The sequence below is a fragment of the Anguilla anguilla genome, chromosome 1, assembly GCF_013347855.1.
Source record: "Anguilla anguilla isolate fAngAng1 chromosome 1, fAngAng1.pri, whole genome shotgun sequence".
NCBI lineage: Eukaryota > Metazoa > Chordata > Actinopteri > Anguilliformes > Anguillidae > Anguilla > Anguilla anguilla.
This window is the reverse complement of record NC_049201.1, coordinates 82,403,167-82,429,989: the sequence shown is the minus strand read 5'-3', so window position 1 is coordinate 82,429,989 and position 26,823 is coordinate 82,403,167. Positions and strand designations below refer to the sequence as shown.

The 26,823-nt window shown below is 46.6% G+C and overlaps 1 protein-coding gene across 1 annotated transcript in view; it reads left to right on the top strand.

Annotated features, from left to right (window-relative positions):
* Positions 1-26,823, top strand: part of LOC118228313 (neural cell adhesion molecule 1-like) — an 88,891-nt gene that overhangs the window by 59,567 nt on the left and 2,501 nt on the right. The window contains exons 16-33 of the mRNA XM_035419762.1: positions 1,903-2,025; positions 2,812-2,949; positions 3,244-3,361; positions 4,568-4,722; positions 5,607-5,678; positions 6,166-6,363; positions 10,005-10,172; positions 10,912-11,049; positions 11,344-11,461; positions 12,664-12,818; positions 20,356-20,489; positions 21,221-21,356; positions 22,660-22,827; positions 23,212-23,331; positions 24,472-24,474; positions 25,004-25,131; positions 25,403-25,574; positions 26,616-26,811. Of these exons, the coding sequence (XP_035275653.1) occupies positions 1,903-2,025; positions 2,812-2,949; positions 3,244-3,361; positions 4,568-4,722; positions 5,607-5,678; positions 6,166-6,363; positions 10,005-10,172; positions 10,912-11,049; positions 11,344-11,461; positions 12,664-12,818; positions 20,356-20,489; positions 21,221-21,356; positions 22,660-22,827; positions 23,212-23,331; positions 24,472-24,474; positions 25,004-25,131; positions 25,403-25,574; positions 26,616-26,811 (2,440 nt within the window). The remainder of the gene's footprint in view (positions 1-1,902; positions 2,026-2,811; positions 2,950-3,243; positions 3,362-4,567; positions 4,723-5,606; positions 5,679-6,165; positions 6,364-10,004; positions 10,173-10,911; positions 11,050-11,343; positions 11,462-12,663; positions 12,819-20,355; positions 20,490-21,220; positions 21,357-22,659; positions 22,828-23,211; positions 23,332-24,471; positions 24,475-25,003; positions 25,132-25,402; positions 25,575-26,615; positions 26,812-26,823) is intronic.

The following is a 26,823-nucleotide window of genomic DNA, read 5'->3' as shown; positions in this document are numbered from 1 at the left end:
ACACACACTCACTCACGCACTCACTCACACACACTCACTCACGCACTCACTCACACACTCACTCACACACACTCACTCACGCACTCACTCACACACCTACACTCACTCACTCACTCACCCACTCACTCACGTACACTCACTCACTCACTCACTATCACACTCACTCACCCACTCACTCACTCACTCACTATCACACTCACTCACTCACTATCACACTCACTCACACACACACACTCACTCACTCTCACACTCACTCACTCACTCTCACACTCACTCACTCACACACACTCACTCACGCACTCACTCACACACACTCACTCACGCACTCACACACTCACCTACACTCACTCACTCACTCACCCACTCACTCACGTACACTCACTCACTCACACACACACACACACACACACACACACACTCACTCACTCACTCATTCACCCACTCACACACACACACACACTCACTCACTCACTCACTCACTCACACACACACACACACACTCACTCACTCACTCACTCACTCACTCACTCACTCACTCACTCACTCACTCACTCACTCACTCACCCACACACACACACACACACACACTCATTCACTCATTCACCCACTCACACACACACACTCACTCACTCACTCACCCACTCACTCACACACACACACACACTCACTCACTCACTCACTCACCCACACACACACACACTCATTCACTCATTCACCCACTCACTCACCCACTCACTCACATACACTCACTCACTCACTCATACACACACACACTCACTCACTCACTCACTCACCCACACACACACACATTCACTCACTCACTCACACACTCACACACACACTCACTCACCCACTCACACACGTACACACACTCACTCACCCACCCACTCACTCACACACACACTCACTCACTCTCACACTCACACACACACACACTCACTCACTCACACACACACTCACTCACACACGCAAACACTCACTCACTCACTCACTCACACACTCAGTCACTCACATAATCAATCACTAACACATTCTCTCATTCACACATGCACACACTCACTCATTCACTCACTCACTTTTACACATGTGCAGTCAATCACTCACTCAAGTTTAATAGGTTGAAGAGTCTCCACAAGGAGGAGCTACAGTATTAGCAGTCAAGCTCATGTATCTGAAATTGTTGAGATTTCACATCAATGACACTGCGTCCTTGTTTCTCTTCCGAGGACATGTAAAGGGAACATTACTGACATTCATAATTGTTTTTTTTTTTACTTTCATTGACACAGCTGTCAATGCAACCTATCTATAGAGGCGGTTATTTATTGGTGCAGCTGATGTTAAGCACCTTGCTCAAGATTACAAGGCCACACGTGGGAATCAGACAATTAAACCTAGTTTCCTAACCATTATGCTACACTTCTGCAACACTATTATGTAACCTACTGTTAGTTGTGAGTTGAAAATGGCTCTTAGTTCTAGGAAAAATATGACCTTGTACGTCAACAGCCTCTAATCTCTTTACACCATCTCCCCTTGTTTATGTGACCGATTTGTTTTGGCAGGCACATATACAATAAACAATGAAGAAAATGAATGACAAATAAATAAAAAATAAAATAATAAGAATAACAGATTAAGCAAAATGAATACTGAGGGAATGATACTGTAATAATAGTAACAATAACAGCAGTAATTATGCTCAGATTAATAGCAGAAGCAATAATAATGTTGGTGACTAACGGAGGGAGTAAGTATTCCTCTTCAGGACCTGTGTTTCTCTCTTTTCTCCCTGTCATACTGTCATCCCCCCCCCTCCAACCCCCCGCCCCCGCCCCCGCCCCCACCCCCACCCCCACCCCCTCCCCCTCCCTTACCTCCCGAACCCTCTCCTTTGTGCAGAGAGGCCAAAGTTCGTCTCCACGCCGACGTACCACGAGTTCCTGGAGGGCCAGGACGCGGTGCTGCCCTGCGCCGCCGAGGGGCTGCCAGCCGTGGACGTGAAGTGGCGCAGAGCGCCTGAGGGTAGGGGTCTGGACATCGCGGCGGCCGCGTCCGCCGTCCTGTGTGGTATGGGGGCCCTCCCTTCTCACGTTTCTGCTCCTGGCGCTGTCTGTAGGAGGCGTGCGGAGGTGTCGATGGTGGGCAAACTGGTGAGGGGGAGACTGGCTGAAGGTCACCGATTCGTCCCGCGTTCGAATCGGGAGATGTTTCCCATTTCTGCCCCTTAACCCCCGCCCCCCCCCGCCCTCCCATCGGCGACGGGGATGGGAAACATCTCTGTTGACTCTGTTGACTGGTATGAGTGCACGTTTTCTGGTTGACAACAAGACCAGATCAGACAGGGCACTGTTTGGGGAGGGAGGGCTCCTTCTGTGGCCACCTAGTGGTGAAGTAAAGGTACTGACCTTACCAATGGGGAGTCGCTCGCTCAGTCAGTGGGAGAGCGAGAGAGGGATATCACCGTCTATGAAACAGTCCTGCCTCTTAATGTGACCACCACCATTGGTGCCCTTGGAGAGAGTGTGGCCTGGATTCAATCACAGCTTATTCTTAACTTTGACCTACGATTACAAGAGTGTTAGTCTGACCAGGTCGTCATGGCGATGGATGAATTTGCCAAATTGCGTTAAAGAAGGAAAGAAAAACATTGCCCTTGCTTGTCATTTCTGAGCTGAGTTCAGAACGGATGTTGATTGGGTCCACGCCTGTGTGCTTCTCAAAGCTTAATTTTGCATTAAAAGCGAGTGCGAGGATGGTTTGACGGTGGTGCTAACGCGCTACTCTGCCGTGTCACGTGACCCTCTGCAGAGCGAATCAGCGTGCTGCCGGACAACAGCCTGATGATCGCCAAAATCGAGCGCAAGCATCGCGGCACCTACGTCTGCGAAGCCTCCATCCGCGACCGGCCTGTTTCCGAGCAGCTCCCCATTTCGGTCGTGGTCAACGGTAAGGTGCACAGAGTGGACCGAAACCACGGTTTTTAATAAAAATCAATTATGTTTGAGATACAGCACAATTGCATTACAGCCAGAATTTGGTGGGTTATTCCCAGGTGTGCTTGCTAGTCATTTTTTCATCCCATGTTATGACAATTGAACGACAGAACTCCACAGGACATGGAGGGCAAGCCATTTTGGCTGAAATATGGGATGTTCCAGTTAGCGCGGGGATTCAGCTCCTCCCTCTTTTGTGACGATCCATTCCCCCTCACTTTCACATTCACTGTGCTTGTCCTTCCAGCACCCCCGACTGCTGAAATCCACGAGAAGAAGAAAAATGTCCTGGCAGGACCCAGAACCAACGTGTCCATATCCTGCCTGGTCAATGGATTTCCCACCCCAAATATCTCCTGGACCAGGTGACTATGCTGGGCCTACCAAAGCAGCCGCCGTCGGCGATGCGTCGCTAATGGGGGTACTGTGGAATGCTGGCTGACTCAGCAAACTGTGTGCAACTCAGAGGTTCCAGGTTGGATTGCTACACAGAGCTTTGCGGTTGTATCCTTGGGCAAGGCCTATATTGGGCTGCTGGGTGGCGCATCCTGTTAAGGCACTGTTGTAGAGCACAGGTGAGCCCCCAGGTCCAGGCTTGAATGAGGCATGATTGAATTGGATGAGGTGTTATTGCCGTTAATCTCATTCAGGGTCAGGGAGAGTTCAGTCGGTCAGGATTTGTGTCTCTAGCGACACCTCCTGGCTGACCGGATGCTTGCGGCCTGCTTGCAAAAGCTGTGCCTGAAGTGTGTCCCTCCAACTCGTGTCTGTGCAAGCTGAGCTTGGGGGTTGCATTGTGAAAAGAAGCAACTGATGACATCACAAGATTTGGACGAGAGTGATTTTTTATTTAGACTTTCCTGCATCCGCTGTGGAGATAGCAACATGTACATGATCGAGCATTCCAAATTAGGGATAAAATGGCGTGAAAGGTGTAAAAAACCTACATTTATTCTGTAAATGTTTAAGCCACACTGCTAAAAAGTTGATCTCAACAAGTATTTTAGTCTTATATTAGACTTAAAATCTTATTTCTATGACTTCTTAGCTGAATAATAACTCTTGCCAATGAGGCGAGACAGTTTGACTCATTTCAAGATTGGCCAGTGGGGTAAGAAAATTTCACTTTCAAGCAAGCCTTAACTTAGAATAAGCTAATATTTTCTAGTTGAGAAAAAAAAGAAAAAGATTTTAAGTCTCATTACAAGACTGGAACACAATGTTAAGTCGGACGTATTTTGCAGTGTACATAAGTGAAAATGTAAATGGTGACGTGAATGTGTGAATGTAAAGGCCGGTCTGTGTGTTTTTATGCACGCGTGACCGGGGGCATGTGTAATTCGCCGTGGCGCCTAGCTTCGCCGTGTTTACGTGTCCGTCTACGTCTCAGCGCGGCGTTAATGTAGCGTGCCGTCCTGCGTCCAGCAGACAATCCTCCTGCTTCCTGTCCATCTCCCCTCGGTATCTGTCTGCGCTTAATGTGCCGTAGAGCCAAAATGGCTTCCATTTACTCGCTACCCCCTCCCCCTCCCCCTGGCTCAGAGTTCATCGTGTCCCCGTTCCCTCCGCAGCCCCCCGCTGTCGGACGCCACCCGCTACCGGTACAATTCGGACAGGAGCGAGCTGATCATTCCCTTGGTGGTCCGGAGTGACTTCGGCCAGTACACGTGCGTCACCGCCAACAAGATCGGGGAGGCCCGGGCCAGCTTCACGCTCGACGTCACGGGTACAGCTCCTTGGGGAAAAGTCCCTTTATTTTATTTTTATTTGTGCGAAAGGTTTTCTTAGTTTTTTTGGGGGTTTTTTTTGCAAATGACTTCTCAAACATTTGTTATTCATTTTCCTTAAAGAGTTTACCAAACCAGGTTAAAAATCATAAAACTCACTGTCTGACATACTTGGTAACACCAAGTAACACCAAGTATGTGGTGATTGCAGTTATTACATATTTATATTGGACCGAATATCCGAATAGCCTGCAGTGGGAGTACAGCAAAGGCACGAACCATTGAGGTAATGAAGGCCAGGGAAGCCCAGATGTATTTGTGTGGTTCTGGCCTTTAAGCACAAGCCCACTTCAAAGGTAAAGCGACAGTGTTTCTCAGTGTTTACACTGTTAACCCTCACATCCACAGTTGAGGTTCATCGAATTCTGCTGTACACTGCTGCCTGTGAAACCGACACAGCCTGTTTTAAATATAAATAAATAAGACTATAGCATCGCTAATGAGGCTAAGGTCTGTATTCTGTAAGGCTTGCGATGGAAAGTCCCCATTTCAAATTGTCTGTTTTGTTTGTTTAACAAACAAAACATTTTTGAATATTAAAGTCAAAAATACATGCAATACTCTAGGAGGCTTCATTGTGCTCCCATGCATTTATGGAAAACATGTTAAGTTTGAGTTTTCTAGAAAGTGATGTCTGTTTTTGTCAACTATTTTTTGAGCATTCAGTACCCAATTACTAACAAATAGGCTTCAGTTGAGGACATTTTATTCCCTATTGAGAATTGAAGGGGGAATGAACCACGGAACACCAGCTGGTGCTTTGTTTATTAGCTGCAATAAAATAAAAATAAAAATACGCTCTCTTTTTGTGTTTACTTCCCAGTGCCTAAAGTTGAAATTATTTCCAGTGCCCAAGACATAGAGGTGGGAGTGAGACACCTGCTTCTCTGCAAAGGTTTGTGCACGTCTTTGAAATTCTCTTTGTGAGTGAAAGACAAAGCTCTTCCTGACATGAGGCTATGAATTCAACTGCAGTTTCTCTCTGGTATTCCAATGTTGATGTCTGTTTTTTGGCGCATTTATGTGAATACTTTTGCGCACAGTCCATTTTAAAACAATGAACTGACCAGACAGAGGTGACGACTGTGCGTGTGCCTGACGTGTCCGTGCGTGTGCCCGTGTGTGAACGTTTGTGTGTGCGGGTGACTTTGGACTCATCTCATACTGCGATAAAAAGAGAAACCAGTAACCATAATGCATGTTTGTTTGCATCGCCTGTGCCCTCTAGGGCAGCTCTGCGTATGCCTATTACTTAACATACTGCATATTGTTTAGTTTGGCAGAGTGTGAGGCCTAGCACTGCAGCGTTTCTCATTAAACGTTCAGACTGCATTGGCACTCTCAGCATAACACTTCCTTGTTTGCGGTTATCTGCTCTGCAGCTGGTGCCAATGGGAGGATGACGTGGCATAAGGACGGGGAGGATGTAGACGAGGACCAGGTAGTGGTGGAAAACGTCGACGAGACTTCGTCGAAACTGATCATCGAGAAAGCCAGGATCGAAGATTCCGGGCTTTACTCCTGTAACGTCGAATTTGATAGCGGTGACGGGAAAGCCACTTACCAGCTCTTTGTCTACCGTAAGACAGCTCTCATCTGGTCCCTGCCACCTATCCCTAAACTGAACATTTTTAATGCAAAGCACCTCATGGACCTGGCTTACAACTCACCCACTCACTCACACACTCACCCACTCACTCACTCACACACACACTCACTCACTCACTCACTCACTCACACACTCACTCACTCACTCACACACACTCACTCACGCACTCACTCACACACACTCACTCACGCACTCACTCACACACTCACTCACACACACTCACTCACGCACTCACTCACACACTCACCTACACTCACTCACTCACTCACCCACTCACTCACGTACACTCACTCACTCACTCACTATCACACTCACTCACCCACTCACTCACTCACTCACTATCACACTCACTCACTCACTATCACACTCACTCACACACACACACTCACTCACTCTCACACTCACTCACTCACTCTCACACTCACTCACGCACTCACTCACACACACTCACTCACGCACTCACTCACACACACTCACTCACGCACTCACACACTCACCTACACTCACTCACTCACTCACCCACTCACTCACGTACACTCACTCACTCACACACACACACTCACTCACTCATTCATCCACTCACACACACACACTCACTCACTCACTCACATACACTCACTCACACACACACACACACACTCACTCACCCACACACACACACTCATTCACTCATTCACCCACTCACACACACACACTCACTCACTCACTCACCCACTCACTCACAAACACTCACTCACTCACTCATACACACACTCACTCACTCACTCACCCACACACACACACACACACACATTCACTCACTCACTCACACACTCACTCACCCACCCACTCACTCACACACACACTCACTCACTCACTCACTCACTCACTCACTCTCACACTCACACACACACACACTCACTCACTCACACACACACGCAAACACTCACTCACTCACACACGCACACACTCAGTCACTCACATAATCAATCACTAACACATTCTCTCATTCACACATGCACACACTCACTCATTCACTCACTCACTTTTACACATGTGCAGTCAATCACTCACTCAAGTTTAATAGGTTGAAGAGTCTCCACAAGGAGGAGCTACAGTATTAGCAATCAAGCTCATGTATCTGAAATTGTTGAGATTTCACATCAATGACACTGCGTCCTTGTTTCTCTTCGGAGGACATGTAAAGGGAACATTACTGACATTCATAATTGGTTTTTTTTTACTTTCATTGACACAGCAACCTATCTATAGACGCTTTCGACGGTAACAACATAAACAAACGTTACTGCGCATGTGCGTTGTTCTGGCCCTAGCTTAACTTCCGGCAGACTACCGCAAACAATCAATAACAACGGAGTCCCTTTAGACTATTTCTGATAACAAGCAAAATAAATAACAAGTAAATTATGTTAGCTAGCTAGTTAAAACTATGTCAAGCCAGTATTATTTGGGGTTACCAGTCGAAGAAAAGAACCATTACTTGGCCAAACTCAAATGCGATAACGTTACACTACTAGAAAAACAAGCGACAGAAACAGATAACTGTTGACAGTATTGCACCTTGCGGAACATCATACATTCCTTGCATAACCCATAACTGTTCTGGTTACATGCACATTCTTGTGTAAAAAGTGCACTCTTTCTATTACATTGCTGAAAAACGATGATTACATGAGACACAAAATGGGGCTAGTGCTGGGCAGCATGTGTAGCCAATGCAATTACTATAGGTATTTATTTGTATAGCATGCATTGATGGAAAAACATCGTGGCTCTAATAGTTTGGGTCATCTTGCTAGGTAAACGCAACAAAAATGATCAGGCAATGCAACACTGTCAAGTCATTGGAAACAGGTATCAAAAAGTTCGTTCAAAACGTAGCTATAGCGTATCAACTACTAGCATTGATCTAACGTTTCTGTGTATAATTTATACAATGTTAGCTACGTTTAGCTAGCTAGCTAGCTACAATTAATTTAGTTAGCTAATTGTTCATAACTATTGAAGGCTTGTTACTGGTCAGCTAGCTATTAGCTATCGCTTATCATGAGTTTGTTACCTGAAACAAAGTCAGTGCTACAGTGAGAGCACCTATTCGACCACCTTCGTTCGACAGACAGGAAAACGTAAACTGATTTGCGACTATACACGAAATAGGTGAAATATCGGTAACAACCTGTACCTAGTTAAGTAGGAAAAATGTCCTTGTTATCCTCCCGTGGTTATTTTTTCAACACTTTCACGATTTTTTTTCTGTGCCGGCAAATAAGTCAGAGGTGGTCCAGCGCTAGCTTTTAGTTGCTAGAGGGGACGTGTATCCACAACCCTATATAAATTAATGGAACTTAAAATAAATTTGCTAGCATACTGTATAAGTTTCCTGTCTTGCGTATTTGAGGTTAATATGAGAAAGGGTGATCCCTATCAGCACGTCTAGGAATCCGTACATATTCACTGTTGTCACTCAAGTCGCAGGACGCAAAATAGCCGTTGGGAAAGCAGTTTGAATGTATGAAGCAACATCTGCGCCATTGGCTTTAATGGGTCACGATGAGATAATTACGAGCGTGTTGCTTGTCTTAAAGTTGATATAGTAAATAAGGCTGTATTGGTATTAGTAAATGTGTATGTATGAAGTTTATTTATTTATTTATACAGTTTATTATGTGTATTTTTACAGGACTTACATTTGAATAGGTAATGATGTCCAGTTATTTCTCAAAAATACGAAGTAACGGGCACGCACCAGCTATAATAATCGCAGGGATTCCATCAATTCGTTTCACAATTCCCAAGTGGGGTTACAAAGTTAAATAATGTATTTTTACAAATTTTCAAAATGGCATTTGTTCCAAGTTGCACCACACAGCACAACAACCTGAGCCCAACGTCAGTCTGCTCATCAGTTTAACTTTCACTCCGTTTGTAATCGGTGCCATATTAGCCAGTAAACACAAACCGAATAATAAACAAACACAGACCGGAAGTTAATTTAGGGCCAAGCGCATAACCTTGGCAACGCGCGTGCCTCCGATGAAAGCGTCTATAGAGGCGGATATTTATTGATGCAGCTGACGTTAAGCACCTTGCTCAAGGCCACACGTTTGAATCAGACAATTAAACCTAGTTTCCTAACCATTATGCTACACTTCTGCAACACTATTATGTAACCTACTGTTAGTTGTGAGTTGAAAATGGCTCTTAGTTCTAGGAAAAATATGACCTTGTATGTCAACAGCCTCTAATCTCTTTACACCATCTCCCCTTGTTTATGTGACCGATTTGTTTTGGCAGGCACATATACAATAAACAATGAAAATGAACGACCCCGACAAATAAATAAAAAATAAAATAATAAGAATAACAGATTAAGCAAAATGAATACTGAGGGAATGGTACTGTATACTAGTAACAATAGCAGCAGTAATTATGCTCAGATTAATAGCAGAAGCAATAATAATGTTGGTGACTAACGGAGGGAGTAAGTATTCCTCTTCAGGACCTGCGTTTCTCTCTTTTCTCCCTGTCACACTGCCACCCCCCCTCCAACCCCGCGCCCCCTCCCTCGCCCCCGCCCCCTCCCTTACCTCCCGAACCCTCTCCTTTGTGCAGAGAGGCCAAAGTTCGTCTCCACGCCGACGTACCACGAGTTCCTGGAGGGCCAGGACGCGGTGCTGCCCTGCGCCGCTGAGGGGCTGCCAGCCGTGGACGTGAAGTGGCGCAGAGCGCCTGAGGGTAGGGGTCTGGACATCGCGGCGGCCGCGTCTGCCGTCCTGTGTGGTATGGGGGCCTCCCTTCTCACGTTTCTGCTCCTGGCACTGTCTGTAGAGGGCGTGCAGAGGTGTCGATGGTGGGCAAACTGGTGAGGGGGAGACTGGCCGAAGGTCACCGATTCGTCCTGCGTTCGAATCGGGAGATGTTTCCCGTTTCTGCCCCTTAAACCCCGCCCCCCCCGCCCTCCCATCGGCGACGGGGATGGGAAACATCTCTGTTGACTCTGTTGACTGGTATGAGTGCACGTTTTCTGGTTGACAACAAGACCAGATCAGACAGGGCACTGTTTGGGGAGGGAGGGCTCCTTCTGTGGTCACCTAGTGGTGAAGTAAAGGTACTGACGTTACCAATGGGGAGTCGCTCGCTCAGTCAGTGGGAGAGCGAGAGAGGGATATCACCGTCTATAAAACAGTCCTGCCTCTTAATGTGACCACCACCATTGGTGCCCTTGGAGAGAGTGTGGCCTGGATTCAATCACAGCTTATTCTTAACTTTGACCTACGATTACAAGAGTGTTAGTCTGACCAGGTCGTTATGGCGATGGATGAATTTGCCAAATTGCGTTAAAGAAGGAAAGAAAAACATTGCCCTTGCTTGTCATTTCTGAGCTGAGTTCAGAACGGATGTTGATTGGGTCCACGCCTGTGTGCTTCTCAAAGCTTAATTTTGCATTAAAAGCGAGTGCGAGGATGGTTTGACGGTGGTGCTAACGCGCTACTCTGCCGTGTCACGTGACCCTCTGCAGAGCGAATCAGCGTGCTGCCGGACAACAGCCTGAAGATCGCCAAAATCGAGCGCAAGCATCGCGGCACCTACGTCTGCGAAGCCTCCATCCGCGACCGGCCTGTTTCCGAGCAGCTCCCCATTTCGGTCGTGGTCAACGGTAAGGTGCACAGAGTGGACCGAAACCACGGTTTTTAATAAAAATCAATTATGTTTGAGATACAGCACAATTGCATTACAGCCAGAATTTGGTGGGTTATTCCCAGGTGTGCTTGCTAGTCATTTTTTCATCCCATGTTATGACAATTGAACGACAGAACTCCACAGGACATGGAGGGCAAGCCATTTTGGCTCAAATATGGGACGTTCCAGTTAGCGCGGGGATTCAGCTCCTCCCTCTTTTGTGACGATCCATTCCCCCTCACTTTCACATTCACTGTGCTTGTCCTTCCAGCACCCCCGACTGCTGAAATCCACGAGAAGAAGAAAAATGTCCTGGCAGGACCCAGAACCAACGTGTCCATATCCTGCCTGGTCAATGGATTTCCCACCCCAAATATCTCCTGGACCAGGTGACTATGCTGGGCCTACCAAAGCAGCCGCCGTCGGCGATGCGTCGCTAATGGGGGTACTGTGGAATGCTGGCTGACTCAGCAAACTGTGTGCAACTCAGAGGTTCCAGGTTGGATTGCTACACAGAGCTTTGCGGTTGTATCCTTGGGCAAGGCCTATATTGGGCTGCTGGGTGGCGCATCCTGTTAAGGCACTGTTGTAGAGCACAGGTGAGCCCCCAGGTCCAGGCTTGAATGAGGCATGATTGAAATGGATGAGGTGTTATTGCCGTTAATCTCATTCAGGGTCAGGGAGAGTTCAGTCGGTCAGGATTTGTGTCTCTAGCGACACCTCCTGGCTGACCGGATGCTTGCGGCCTGCTTGCAAAAGCTGTGCGTGAAGTGTGTCCCTCCAACTCGTGTCTGTGCAAGCTGAGCTTGGGGGTTGCATTGTGAAAAGAAGCAACTGATGACATCACAAGATTTGGACGAGAGTGATTTTTTATTTAGACTTTCCTGCATCCGCTGTGGAGATAGCAACATGTACATGATCGAGCATTCCAAATTAGGGATAAAATGGCGTGAAAGGTGTAAAAAACCTACATTTATTCTGTAAATGTTTAAGCCACACTGCTAAAAAGTTGATCTCAACAAGTATTTTAGTCTTATATTAGACTTAAAATCTTATTTCTATGACTTCTTAGCTGAATAATAACTCTTGCCAATGAGGCGAGACAGTTTGACTCATTTCAAGATTGGCCAGTGGGGTAAGAAAATTTCACTTTCAAGCAAGCCTTAACTTAGAATAAGCTAATATTTTCTAGTTGAGAAAAAAAAGAAAAAGATTTTAAGTCTCATTACAAGACTGGAACACAATGTTAAGTCGGACGTATTTTGCAGTGTACATAAGTGAAAATGTAAATGGTGACGTGAATGTGTGAATGTAAAGGCATGTGTGTTTTTATGCACGCGTGACCGGGGGCATGTGTAATTCGCCGTGGCGCCTAGCTTCGCCGTGTTTACGTGTCCGTCTACGTCTCAGCGCGGCGTTAATGTAGCGTGCCGTCCTGCGTCCAGCAGACAATCCTCCTGCTTCCTGTCCATCTCCCCTCGGTATCTGTCTGCGCTTAATGTGCCGTAGAGCCAAAATGGCTTCCATTTACTCGCTACCCCCTCCCCCTCCCCCTGGCTCAGAGTTCATCGTGTCCCCGTTCCCTCCGCAGCCCCCCGCTGTCGGACGCCACCCGCTACCGGTACAATTCGGACAGGAGCGAGCTGATCATTCCCTCGGTGGTCCGGAGTGACTTCGGCCAGTACACGTGCGTCACCGCCAACAAGATCGGGGAGGCCCGGGCCAGCTTCACGCTCGACGTCACGGGTACAGCTCCTTGGGGAAAAGTCCCTTTATTTTATTTTTATTTGTGCGAAAGGTTTTCTTAGTTTTTTTGGGGGTTTTTTTTGCAAATGACTTCTCAAACATTTGTTATTCATTTTCCTTAAAGAGTTTACCAAACCAGGTTAAAAATCATAAAACTCACTGTCTGACATACTTGGTAACACCAAGTAACACCAAGTATGTGGTGATTGCAGTTATTACATATTTATATTGGACCGAATATCCGAATAGCCTGCAGTGGGAGTACAGCAAAGGCACGAACCATTGAGGTAATGAAGGCCAGGGAAGCCCAGATGTATTTGTGTGGTTCTGGCCTTTAAGCACAAGCCCACTTCAAAGGTAAAGCGACAGTGTTTCTCAGTGTTTACACTGTTAACCCTCACATCCACAGTTGAGGTTCATCGAATTCTGCTGTACACTTCTGCCTGTGAAACCGACACAGCCTGTTTTAAATATAAATAAATAAGACTATAGCATCGCTAATGAGGCTAAGGTCTGTATTCTGTAAGGCTTGCGATGGAAAGTCCCCATTTCAAATTGTCTGTTTTGTTTGTTTAACAAACAAAACATTTTTGAATATTAAAGTCAAAAATACATGCAATACTCTAGGAGGCTTCATTGTGCTCCCATGCATTTATGGAAAACATGTTAAGTTTGAGTTTTCTAGAAAGTGATGTCTGTTTTTGTCAACTATTTTTTGAGCATTCAGTACCCAATTACTAACAAATAGGCTTCAGTTGAGGACATTTTATTCCCTATTGAGAATTGAAGGGGGAATGAACCACGGAACACCAGCTGGTGCTTTGTTTATTAGCTGCAATAAAATAAAAATAAAAATACGCTCTCTTTTTGTGTTTACTTCCCAGTGCCTAAAGTTGAAATTATTTCCAGTGCCCAAGACATAGAGGTGGGAGTGAGACACCTGCTTCTCTGCAAAGGTTTGTGCACGTCTTTGAAATTCTCTTTGTGAGTGAAAGACAAAGCTCTTCCTGACATGAGGCTATGAATTCAACTGCAGTTTCTCTCTGGTATTCCAATGTTGATGTCTGTTTTTTGGCGCATTTATGTGAATACTTTTGCGCACAGTCCATTTTAAAACAATGAACTGACCAGACAGAGGTGACGACTGTGCGTGTGCCTGACGTGTCCGTGCGTGTGCCCGTGTGTGAACGTTTGTGTGTGCGGGTGACTTTGGACTCATCTCATACTGCGATAAAAAGAGAAACCAGTAACCATAATGCATGTTTGTTTGCATCGCCTGTGCCCTCTAGGGCAGCTCTGCGTATGCCTATTACTTAACATACTGCATATTGTTTAGTTTGGCAGAGTGTGAGGCCTAGCACTGCAGCGTTTCTCATTAAACGTTCAGACTGCATTGGCACTCTCAGCATAACACTTCCTTGTTTGCGGTTATCTGCTCTGCAGCTGGTGCCAATGGGAGGATGACGTGGCATAAGGACGGGGAGGATGTAGACGAGGACCAGGTAGTGGTGGAAAACGTCGACGAGACTTCGTCGAAACTGATCATCGAGAAAGCCAGGATCGAAGATTCCGGGCTTTACTCCTGTCACGTCGAATTTGATAGCGGTGACGGGGAAAGCCACTTACCAGCTCTTTGTCTACCGTAAGACAGCTCTCGTTTGGTGCCTGCCACCTCCCTAAACTGAACATTTTTAATGCAAAGCACCTCATGGACCTGGCTTACAACTCACCCACTCACTCACACACTCACCCACTCACTCACTCACACACACACTCACTCACTCACTCACTCACTCACACACTCACTCACTCACTCACACACACTCACTCACGCACTCACTCACACACACTCACTCACGCACTCACTCACACACTCACTCACACACACTCACTCACGCACTCACTCACACACTCACCTACACTCACTCACTCACTCACCCACTCACTCACGTACACTCACTCACTCACTCACTATCACACTCACTCACTCACTCACTATCACACTCACTCACTCACTATCACACTCACTCACACACACACACTCACTCACTCTCACACTCACTCACTCACTCTCACACTCACTCACGCACTCACTCACACACACTCACTCACGCACTCACTCACACACACTCACTCACGCACTCACACACTCACCTACACTCACTCACTCACTCACCCACTCACTCACGTACACTCACTCACTCACACACACACACACACACACACTCACTCACTCACTCATTCACCCACTCACACACACACACACACTCACTCACTCACTCACTCACTCACACACACACACACACACACTCACTCACTCACTCACTCACTCACTCACTCACTCACTCACTCACTCACTCACTCACTCACTCACTCACTCACTCACTCACTCACCCACACACACACACACACACACACTCATTCACTCATTCACCCACTCACACACACACACTCACTCACTCACTCACCCACTCACTCACACACACACTCACTCACTTACTCACACACTCACTCACTCACTCACTCACTCACTCACTCACTCACACACTCACTCACTCACACACACACACTCACTCACACACGCAAACACTCACTCACTCACTCACACACGCACACACTCAGTCACTCACATAATCAATCACTAACACATTCTCTCATTCACACATGCACACACTCACTCATTCACTCACTCACTTTTACACATGTGCAGTCAATCACTCACCCAAGTTTAATAGGTTGAAGAGTCTCCACAAGGAGGAGCTACAGTATTAGCAATCAAGCTCATGTATCTGAAATTGTTGAGATTTCACATCAATGACACTGCGTCCTTGTTTCTCTTCGGAGGACATGTAAAGGGAACATTACTGACATTCATAATTGTTTTTTTTTTTTTTTACTTTCAGGCGGATATTTTTAGGCGGATATTTATTGGTGCAGCTGATGTTAAGCACCTTGCTCAAGATTACAAGGCCACACGTGGGAATCAGACAATTAAACCTAGTTTCCTAACCATTATGCTACACTTCTGCAACACTATTATGTAACCTACTGTTAGTTGTGAGTTGAAAATGGCTCTTAGTTCTAGGAAAAATATGACCTTGTATGTCAACAGCCTCTAATCTCTTCACACCATCTCCCCTTGTTTATGTGACCGATTTGTTTTGGCAGGCACATATACAATAAACAATGAAGAAAATGAATGACAAATAAATAAAAAATAAAATAATAAGAATAACAGATTAAGCAAAATGAATACTGAGGGAATGATACTGTAATAATAGTAACAATAACAGCAGTAATTATGCTCAGATTAATAGCAGAAGCAATAATAATGTTGGTGACTAACGGAGGGAGTAAGTATTCCTCTTCAGGACCTGTGTTTCTCTCTTTTCTCCCTGTCATACTGTCATCCCCCCCCCACCAACCCCCCGCCCCCGCCCCCGCCCCCACCCCCACCCCCACCCCCTCCCCCTCCCTTACCTCCCGAACCCTCTCCTTTGTGCAGAGAGGCCAAAGTTCGTCTCCACGCCGACGTACCACGAGTTCCTGGAGGGCCAGGACGCGGTGCTGCCCTGCGCCGCCGAGGGGCTGCCAGCCGTGGACGTGAAGTGGCGCAGAGCGCCTGAGGGTAGGGGTCTGGACATCGTGGCGGCCGCGTCTGCCGTCCTGTGTGGTATGGGGGCCTCCCTTCTCACGTTTCTGCTCCTGGCACTGTCTGTAGGGGGCGTGCAGAGGTGTCGATGGTGGGCAAACTGGTGAGGGGGAGACTGGCCGAAGGTCGCCGATTCGTCCCGCGTTCGAATCGGGAGATGTTTCCTGTTTCTGCCCCTTAACCCCCGCCCCCCCCCGCCCTCCCATCGGCGACGGGGATGGGAAACATCTCTGTTGACTGGTATGAGTGCACGTTTTCTGGTTGACAACAAGACCAGATCAGACAGGGCACTGTTTGGGGAGGGAGGGCTCCTTCTGTGGCCACCTAGTGGTGAAGTAAAGGTACTGACGTTACCAGTGGGGAGTCGCTCGCTCAGTCAGTGGGAGGGCGAGAGAGGGATATCACCGTCTATAAAACAGTCCTGCCTCTTAATGTGACCACCACCATTGGTGCCCTTGGAGAGAGTGTGGCCTGGATTCAATCACAGCTTATTCTTAACTTTGACCTACGATTACAAGAGTGTTAGTCTGACCAGGTCGTTATGGCGATGGATGAATTTGCCAAATTGCGTTAAAGAAGGAAAGAAAAACATTGCCCTTGCTTGTCATTTCTGAGCTGAGTTCAGAACGGATGTTGATTGGGTCCACGCCTGTGTGCTTCTCAAAGCTTAATTTTGCATTAAAAGCGAGTGCGAGGATGGTTTGACGGTGGTGCTAACGTGCTACTCTGCCGTGTCACGCGACCCTCTGCAGAGCGAATCAGCGTGCTGCCGAACAACAGCCTGACGATCGCCAAAATCGAGCGCAAGCATCGCGGCACCTACGTCTGCGAAGCCTCCATCCGCGACCGGCCTGTTTCCGAGCAGCTCCCCATTTCTGTCGTGGTCAACGGTAAGGTGCACAGAGTGGACCGAAACCACGGTTTTTAATAAAAATCAATTATGTTTGAGATACAGCACAATTGCATTACAGCCAGAATTTGGTGGGTTATTCCCAGGTGAGCTTGCTAGTCATTTTTTCATCCCATGTTATAACAATTGAACGACAGAACTCCACAGGACATGCAGGGCAAGCCATTTTGGCTGAAATATGGGATGTTCCAGTTAGCGCGGGGATTCAGCTCCTCCCTCTTTTGTGACGATCCATCCCCCCTCACTTTCACATTCACTGTGCTTGTCCTTCCAGCACCCCCGACTGCTGAAATCCACGAGAAGAAGAAAAATGTCCTGGCAGGACCCAGAACCAACGTGTCCATATCCTGCCTGGTCAATGGATTTCCCACCCCAAATATCTCCTGGACCAGGTGACTATGCTGGGCCTACCAAAGCAGCCGCCGTCGGCGATGCGTCGCTAATGGGGGTACTGTGGAATGCTGGCTGACTCAGCAAACTGTGTGCAACTCAGAGGTTCCAGGTTGGATTGCTACACAGAGCTTTGCGGTTGTATCCTTGGGCAAGGCCTATGTTGGGCTGCTGGGTGGCTCATCCTGTTAAGGCACTGTTGTAGAGCACAGGTGAGCCCCCAGGTCCAGGACTGAATGAGGCATGATTGAATTGGATGAGGTGTTATTGCCGTTAATCTCATTCAGGGCCAGGGAGAGTTCAGTCAGTCAGGATTTGTGTCTCATCGCTCTCTAGCGACCCCTCCTGGTTGATCAGATGCTTGCGGCCTGCTTGCAAAAGCTGTGCGTGAAGTGTGTCCCTCCAACTCGTGTCTGTGCAAGCTGAGCTTGGGGGTTGCATTGTGAAAAGAAGCAGCTGATGACATCACAAGATTTGGACGAGAGTGATTTTTTGTTTAGACTTTCCTGCATCCGCTGTGGAGATTGCAACATGTACATGATTGAGCATTCCAAATTAGGGATAAAATGGCGTGAAAGATATAAAAAAATGTAATGTAAAAAATGTAAATGTTTAAGCCACACTGCAAAAAAAGTTGATCTCAACAAGTATTTTAGTCTTATATTTAGACTTAAAATCTTATTTCTATGACTTCTTAGCTAAATAATAACTCTTGCCAATGAGGCGAGACAGTTTGACTCATTTCAAGATTGGCCAGTGGGGTAAGAAAATTTCACTTGTCAAGCAAGCCTTAACTTAAAATAAGATAATATTTTCTACTTGAGAAAAAAAAAAAAGATTTTAAGTCTCATTACAAGACTGGAACACAATGTTAAGTCGGACGTATTTTGCAGTGTACATAAGTGAAAATGTGAATCGTGATGTGAATGTGTGAATGTAAAGGCCGGTCTGTGTGTTTTTATGCACGCGTGACCGGGGGCATGTGTAATTCGCCGTGGCGCCTAGCTTCGCCGTGTTTACGTGTCCGTCTACGTCTCAGCGCGGCATTAATGTAGCGTGCCGTCCTGCGTCCAGCAGACAATCCTCCTGCTTCCTGTCCATCTCCCCTCGGTATCTGTCTGCGCTTAATGTGCCGTAGAGCCAAAATGGCTTCCATTTACTCGCTACCCCCTCCCCCTCCCCCTGGCTCAGAGTTCATCGTGTCCCCGTTCCCTCCGCAGCCCCCCGCTGTCGGACGCCACCCGCTACCGGTACAATTCGGACAAGAGCGAGCTGACCATTCCCTCGGTGGTCCGGAGTGACTTCGGCGAGTACACGTGCGTCGCCACCAACAAGATCGGGGAGGCCCGGGCCAGCTTCACGCTCGACGTCACGGGTACAGCTCCTTGGGGAAAAGTCCCTTTATTTTATTTTTATTTGTGCGAAAGGTTTTTCTTAGTTTTTTTGGGGTTTTTTTTTTTGCAAATGATTTCTCAAACATTTGTTATTCATTTTCCTTAAAGAGTTTACCAAACCAGGTTAAAAATCATAAAACCCACTGTCTGACACATACTTGGTAACACCAAGTATGTAGTGACTGCAGTTATTACATATTTATATTGGACCGAATATCCGAATAGCCTGCAGTGGGAGTACAGCGAAGGCATGAACCATTGAGGTAATGAAGGCCAGGGAAGCCCAGATGTATTTGTGTGGTTCTGGCCTTTAAGCACAAGCCCACTTCAAAGGCAAAGCGACAGTGTTTCTCAGTGTTTACACTGTTAACCCTCACATGCACTGTCGAGGTTCATCGAATTCTGCTGTACACTGCTGCCTGTGAAACCGACACGTCCTGTTTTAAATTTAAATAAATAAGACTATAGCATCGCTAATGAGGCTGTATTCTGTAAGGCTTCCGATGGAAAGTCCCCATTTCAAATTGTCTGTATTGTTTGTTTAATGGCGTAAAAAAAAAAATGTATTTTGAATTTGTGTATGTTTTACAGCCCAATGTTTTCACTCACAATAGACAGCCACTCAGGAGAAGCTGTGCAAGTAGACATTTACACACGAATGGTCCTCCATCAAAACATCTTTTAGGTACACAGGGCCAAGTGCAGTGTTGCTTAGCTGGAGGTTTAACCACAGGTTTCAACCTTGAGACAGCAGAACTGCGTCACAACTGGAAGAGCTAATCCTTATTTCCACAGCTTTGGAGAGCTGTTCCAGTTGTGATGCAGTTCTGTGGTCTAGAGGTTTAAACTTGAGACTTAAACTCCAGCTAAGCACACTATAATTGACCCAGAGCATTGAGGGGCCCTGCTGCACTATTTAGTTAGAATGAAGATGTGTCTACATATTTAGCATAAATGTACAATACATCTCCTTCACATATTGTTCATTAACAGAACGTGAAAAATATTTGCCCCACTTTAAAAAAACAATCTTGACCCCTCAACCCCCCTCCCCCCCCCCCACCCCCTTCCCAAAGGAAGTAGCTGAAGAACGCTGTTCTTGTTAGTTTTATCTTTTTTTGGAGGGTGTTGGCCACAGACCAATCACAATGCAGCATTTCCGGGATCCATCTTTCTTCTTCTGTTCTTCAGTGCATCCGGCAGTGTCCCTGAGCAAGGCTTCCCTGGAGGTGGAGCCCGGGAGGACTGCCTCCGCGACGTGCGAAGCCTCCGGACACCCCCCTCCCAGAGTTCACTGGGTTCGGAAAGGCACCAACGTGGAACTGGTGAGACAAACTCCCCTTTCTCTGCATTTTCGGCTGAGAGTAGGAAAAAAGAGAAACTAGAAATTATCGGAAGCTTTTGGTCATAGTTATTGCTGCTAAAGCTGGTGTGTCCGATTACTAAGTGTACTATTTCACATGGGAGACATGGGTGTTTGATAACATTTTTAAATAAATAAATGATAGAATAATTTTAAAAATGTGTTTTGTGTTAAGTCAGGTTCCCTTTGTCTAATATTAGATTTTGTCTAAAGATCTGAAACCATTCAGTGTGACAAATATGCAGTACTAGAGGAAATCGGGAAGAAAATATTTTTTCATGTAAATATTTTTTCATGGCACTGTATACAGAGAAACACAGCCACTTTATGCTGGACACATTTTCCCTTGTGTTTTGTGAGGTTGATTTTTTTTTTGTTGAAACCGACAACCTTGGAGTCAATGGATGAATGTTGGAATGTGCGTAGAAGAACTTAGTGGATTCAATTAGAAAGCCCATACAAAATGAAATACTGTACAATAACAATGTAGTGTTTCAATAACTTATTCTCTTCAAGTTTGGCTTCAACGGATTAGTTTTTTTTTCCGTGACTCATATAGAGTTAGACATGGGCGCTTCTGTCTCCATGCCTTTGCCTGGTTACTGTTGCCGGGCAACTCCCACTTCATGCTTCTCGTGCGTGCGGGCCGGCGGGGCGAGCGTCCCCCGTGTGACCCTGTGTGTGTGTGTTCAGACCCCCAGCAGCGCCCGAGCGAAGGCCAAGGGCCCCACACTGGAGTTTGAGGCAGTCCAGCCCGCAGACGGTGGCCTGTACACCTGCGTGGGCCTCAGCGATGTTGGGAACGACACCGTGGACTTCAGCCTGGAGAGTAAGACTGACCTCCCTCCTTCCCCCCTTTCTCTCTCCTTCTCTCTCTTGCTCTCTCTCTCTCTCTCTCTCTTTCTCTCTCTCTCTCTCTCTCTCGGTACTGTCTGGCTAAGTGCGGATAACGGGCCAAATAAAATTGTCCCATTATACAGACCCATGCCTGTCAACATTAATAATAATATGCCACAACACTGGCCCTTTACTAATTACCACTGTTCATGTCACATACCACAGCCTACTGTAGCACTGTCCCAATAAGAGCTGTCAATCACATGTAGGACAGAGTCACATACTGCAAGCCATTGACTTGGTGTGTGATTCGCATGCTAAGCACCAACGTGCTGATCTATGGCGTGTGTGTTTGTCCGGCACTTGTCCTGTAGTTAATTTTCAAATACTGTGACTTTAACATAGCCTCAATGAGGAGACTTTAACGTGTATGAACTTATCACATTGACCAGCTGAGCACATTTCCTGAGAATAGTCCTAATGGCCTTGACGAAACAGAAGAAGGAGAAGAAAAAAAAACAGACATGTTTGAAATTCGCGTAGCGGACGACCTTGTTAAAGGTCACGTGCGTAGCGGGCAGCTGATGATCCTCCAGGGCCACTTTTGGAACACGCCCAGTTTAAATGGCGGAACTGATAACAGAGCACAACCCTATCAGAGCACTTAGGGCTGAACTCTCGGCCTCGTAAGGTCCAGTTCATGAAGTGAAGGACACGACTGCTATATTCAGTACATCACTGAATGTTGAACAAGTGTTGAGTCATAAAAGAATCTGGTACATATTTTCCTACATGTGTTAAACTTTGTTGAATTTGGCCAGATCAGGGTAAACGTGCATAAATGTTTATTTTATGGTTTATGGATGTTAAGAATGTATGTTTTCGATTCCTTATTTTTTATTAGTTTTCATACGCTTAAAAAACATAATGTTTTGTGCTTACATATTTTTCTCATTCGTCCTCTCTGTTTTTTCTCCTTCCTTCCTTCTCTGTGCTATTTTCTTCCTCCCTGCCTCCTTTTCTACCTCACCTGTCCCTCTCCGATCTCCTTTTTCTTTTTTCTCCTTTCCTCTCTCCCTCTTTCTCACTTCCATTTATGCTTCTCTCATCGTTCCCTTTCTCATTTACTCTTCCTCCGTCCCTCCGTCCTCTCCTGTCATCATTCCCTCATACTCTCTCTCTCTCTCTCCCTCTGCCTTTCTCTCTCTCCCTTTCTCCTCATCTCCCTCCCTCACCCCCCCCCCCTCCCCCTCCCCCCCCCGTCTTCTCGCTCCCCGTTCCTCTCCGTGCTCCAGCCTGGCCGGGAGCTCCGTCCCAAATTGGGGTGAGCCCCGGGCCCGCCTCGGCTCGCCTCTCCCTGGACGCCCCCCCAGTCAACGGGGGGACCCCCATCACCCAGTACGTCCTGGAGTGGAGGAAGGAGAACGAGGGAAACCGGAGCCGGAGAGTGGTCCAGTCCGCCGGTAAAGACGCCATCTCAGCGCTGCTTTCGTAACTCAGCCACGTTGTGCACTGGAAGGCGGAAGAAGCTCACGCCTTCTAATCTTAATCCGTCTCAGTGCGTTTCGTATTATTGCGTCTGCATTTCTGAACGTGGGTTTAATTATGTTTTGAATTACTTTTTATCCTATGTATCGTCAGTTAAAACTAGAAAATAAATAGGACACCATTATTATTATTATTATTATTATTATTATTATTATTATTATTATTATTATTATTATTCAATCATCCAGTATATATGCTGTCCTGATAAATAAAGAAAAAGCATTTTGTGCTGAAAGATGTCGTGTGATGTAAGTGGCAGTGTGTGTTCCTGACTCACCTGTTCTGCATCCTGTGCCCAGAACCCCTGGTCCTGCCCGCCCTGGAGCCCTACACCTCCTACCTGGTCCGCCTCGCCGCCACAAACCGCCTGGGACAGGGGGCGTTCTCCAGCGAGCACGCCGTCCGAACCCTGGCCAAGCGTGAGTGTCACGTTGAATTAATCCCCCCCCCCCCCCCTTTTTTTTTTGTTGTTCTGTTATTATCTGCAACAAAGGCTTAAAAATAACTGATTAAAATTACTTTTCTTTTGCTCTGTTGTTTTTGTACTGGGTTTTGTAGCAGGAAATGTACATTTTGAGAGTACAGTACATCATTCTTTCTGCTACTGTTCTGTTTTGTTCCTTGAAGATCTGAGACTGTGCCGGAGTGGGGTTGAATGAAACTTCTCTGAATTTCCTTTCATGTTAATAGTTACAGCATTTTTATGAAGTTCGTCATCTCTTAAACTGCGCAGCTGTTGTATGTTCATGGGGAGGATCAGTGTGTCCCCTTACGGAAAAAAATCTAATTTCCCCCCGTGAATATAACCTTTTCACATGTGAGTTAAAATATTCGAATGTGAAAATAAAATCTCAGATGTGAACTGGACGTTTTCACATGTAATTGGCTTCTTTTCATATGTGAATGAAAATGTCCACATGTGTAAAGGAAAGAGGTCACATGAAGACATGTGAAATTTGTATCATCATATGTGAATTACAAATGTTCACATGTGATTGGCTTTTTTCACATGCGAACTCAGTTCAGACATGTGAAAACCCAACATTTGTCACGTGTGAAATTTGCATTGTCACATGGGAATTCCACATTTTCAAATGTGAACATGGGATACTTTTTCCTCTCCTCTTGTAAATGGGATTATTTTTGTCATTCACATGTGTACTCTTCACATGTTGGGTGTTCACATGTGATTTTCACATGTGGTTTTTTTCTTAACGGTTGTCATTATTCCTGCCTCTGTAAGCCCCTCATTACTTTGCTTTAGTTCATTACGAAGTGAAATGCTCATTTGTATTCAATATTTGTCAAATGATATGCATTGTCACATTGTGACTACACCGATGAATGAAATCTCATGAGTTGTGGTAGGCTGTGATTGACATGTATTATCTTTCGTTTTTTTTTTTGATGTATGAATTTCTGTAAAAATCATCCATTATCACATCACCACGCACATGACATCACCTGCTCGCCGATGACATCATCCACCATCCATCACTTGCCCCTCCCATCCTCGCGATGACCTCGCCGCCATTGCGTCATTCCATTGGCTCCTGCAGAAGGTAAACTGGGGGCATTGTGGGAACTGGGCAGAGCAGTTCTTTCAGACAAAAGATCGTTGTCACAGCAGGAATGCATGAAATACCAGAAACAACATATGTGCGGAAGTGCTATTCACAAATACGCACAGCTTACGCAACGGGCATTTTAGCACTAGACCCACAGGGAGTTGACTAGGTCATCTATATGTTGCCATTTGTAGCTTCAGGTTTAGATGCAGTGCACCTGTAACAGCTGTGTAACTGTTCTTAGCGGATGTCATGTCCGTAGCAGCAGAATAACATGCTCCTGTAGCCGTCCTGTTGTTTCCATGGAATCACGCATACCTGTAGCAGCCCTGTATGTGTTGCGCAATAATTTGTAGCTGTGGCGGTTCAGGTTCCGCTGAGCGGCGTCAGTGAAGTAAAGATGCGTACGCGGCGCACAACGTTCTTGCAAGGTTACGGAAAGCGTTGTGTGAAGGTTATGAGCCTGCTGGGAGGTCGAGCGTTATTCCCCGACTCTCATTCGCTGGTGCCTCTGTCCCTCCAGGGGAGCCAGACAGCCCCGTACTGATGGACAGCGAGGTCCAGGTGGAGAAGAACTCGGTCTCCGTTCCCATCATGCAGCAGGACAACGGCAGCGAGCCCGTCATCCACTACGTCGTACGCTACAGGCCCGTGAGTCTTTAGGAAACAGAACGACCTGTTCCAGTGATCCAGCGCCTCAGCACTGTCCGATCGGCCATTATCCGGCCCAGCTCAGCTCATCAGAGACAACGTCGGCAGTCTGTACTACACTGAAAAAAAATGTTTTTCTGTGTATAGTATAGTATCGTGACCCCCCCCTCTCAGCTGATCAATCTGGGCACTCCTCCACCCAGCACTCACCAATCAGAGCTCTCCCCCGCTCACCACTCACCAATCAGGATTGTCCTTTTCTGGTCCACAGGACATGGAAGACGAGGCGTGGAAGGAGATAGAGCTCCCGGCCAACGCCACGGCGATCAATCTGGCAGGACTGCAGTACAACACCACCTACCACCTGGAGGTCCGGGCCATCAACCCCATGGGGTCCTCCCGCTCCGCCCACTTCAGCTTTTGGGTGCCTCAGGCCAGCGCTGGTATGTGGAATAAATGCAGGGTGTTGGGGGGGGGGGGGGGGCGGGGGGGGACTCCTTGCCTGACACGTGCCAGAGCAGCAAGCACTTCCTGCATTTCTGACAGGGCATTTAGAATGCACAACCCTTTTCCAGCGGTTGGGTTCAGGGTCAAATTCAAGGTCAGATGCAAAGATCAAGGTCAAATTCAAGGTCAATACGTTTTTACCGTTACCATCTAAAGTTGGTAGTTTCATGGACAAATAACCAGAACAACTCTGTTTCAGAGACAAATAAAGTTGATTCAGTCATGCAGCATTGAGAGGAAGCACGCAATGTGAGCGTTCGTCCCATCAGAACTACTGCAGATATAGTCTTACACAGTCACACCCGTAAATCGAAACACTGCAAACATACCGTTTATGAGTATGGCTGCGTCTGTGCTCTAGTTTGATCACATGGCCATGCAACACAGAACATTCTCACACCCAATTATATTTTCTAAATTGAACACGACAGGAAGCTCGCCCTTGTGATTTTCATAAGCGAATCTGGACGGAATATATGCGTCCTGATTTTACATGCAGAGAAAAGGCAAAGCAATCCTAGGTTCTTCCTCAGTAGGAATCTGTTCCAGTGCAGCTCAGAGGGTAAAAAATGTTCCACGCATGCATGCATTTGATTACATACATGCAGATCTTGGCAAAAGAAAAAAACTGCGTCAACAGAACAATGTAATAAAAAGAACCCTGTATATAAATACCAACGTATGAATGTAAGAGGCGTCAGTCATACTCTTTTCTTATTGGTCAGCATTGGTCAGCATGCTTCCTGCCTCAGTATCCACCTCTCGTCAGTCAATCATTCCTCTGTCCTTTCACTTTAAATCTTCACAGGAAAATGAATCGTGATGGAGTAATTTTAATGACGATAGCAATATTGTGGTGCTGTTAAGAGATTATGATTTAATAATTACAGCTCCACACACCCCCTCTCTCTCTCTCTCTCTCTCTCTCTCTTTCTCTCTGTCTCTCACTCCCTCTCTCTCACGCTCCCCCCCTCCAGTCCCAAAGACCGCAATGGGCAAAGGAGCGGTGATAGGCATCGTCATTTTGATCTTCCTGCTGTTGCTGGTTGCCGTGGACGCGACCTGTTGCTATGTCAACCGCTGCGGCCTGCTGATGTATCTGGCGGTTAAGCTGCTGGGCGAAAAAGCGCCAGGGCTCAAGTCTGTAGAGGAAGGAGACGGGGACAACATTGTGTAAGAGCATGT